We start from the raw sequence: 563 nt of genomic DNA on the forward strand, positions 1-563 counted from the left end.
CCTAACGGCTGGGGGCGCGTGGGGACCGCGGCCGCGAGAGCAGCCGGGCCCCCAGCGCGGGCGGGATCGGGAAGGGACTCGGGGAGGGTGTGGGTTCTCAAGGACCTAGGATCGGATCAAGGACCACAGCCGCCTGTAGTCCTAAGTACTTAGTGGGCTGAGATCTGAGGTTCAAGGCCAGGCCAATTAGCAAGATCCTGAAGGAGAGCTGTGCTCAAGTGGTAGAGCACCCGCCTCGCGTGGAAGAGCTCAGGGACGCGTCCCGGCCCTGAGGTCAAGCCCTAGTCTTGGCACAGGAACGCAAGGAAATGTAGTGACAGCCAGAGCGCTTGACGATTGACCCTAGTTCTCTTCTGAAAGAGTCGGGGTTTCAGCCCTTACACAGGGCCGTATCTGAATAAACTGGTTCTGAAGATTAAAAACAGTACAACAATCTGCGATGCGCAAACATCCACCCTGAAGAGTCGGGCTGCGCCCTTGCTTGGCGGTGTGGGGGCTCCCTGGAGAAGTGGGAGCGGCTGGGCGCCAGGCTCCCCTGCGGGCCGGCCAAGGAGAAGCGGTGA

At 60.9% G+C, this 563-nt stretch overlaps 1 protein-coding gene across 1 annotated transcript in view; it reads right to left on the reverse strand.

Annotated features, from left to right (window-relative positions):
- Nucleotides 1-563, reverse strand: part of Pkdrej (polycystin (PKD) family receptor for egg jelly) — an 11347-nt gene that overhangs the window by 6626 nt on the left and 4158 nt on the right. Inside the window, exon 2 of the mRNA XM_013025715.1 lies at nucleotides 382-535. Coding sequence (XP_012881169.1) covers nucleotides 382-535 — 154 coding nt within the window. The remainder of the gene's footprint in view (nucleotides 1-381; nucleotides 536-563) is intronic.

Source organism: Dipodomys ordii, unplaced genomic scaffold (genome assembly GCF_000151885.1).
Source record: "Dipodomys ordii isolate 6190 unplaced genomic scaffold, Dord_2.0 Scaffold87, whole genome shotgun sequence".
Taxonomy (NCBI): Eukaryota; Metazoa; Chordata; class Mammalia; order Rodentia; family Heteromyidae; genus Dipodomys; species Dipodomys ordii.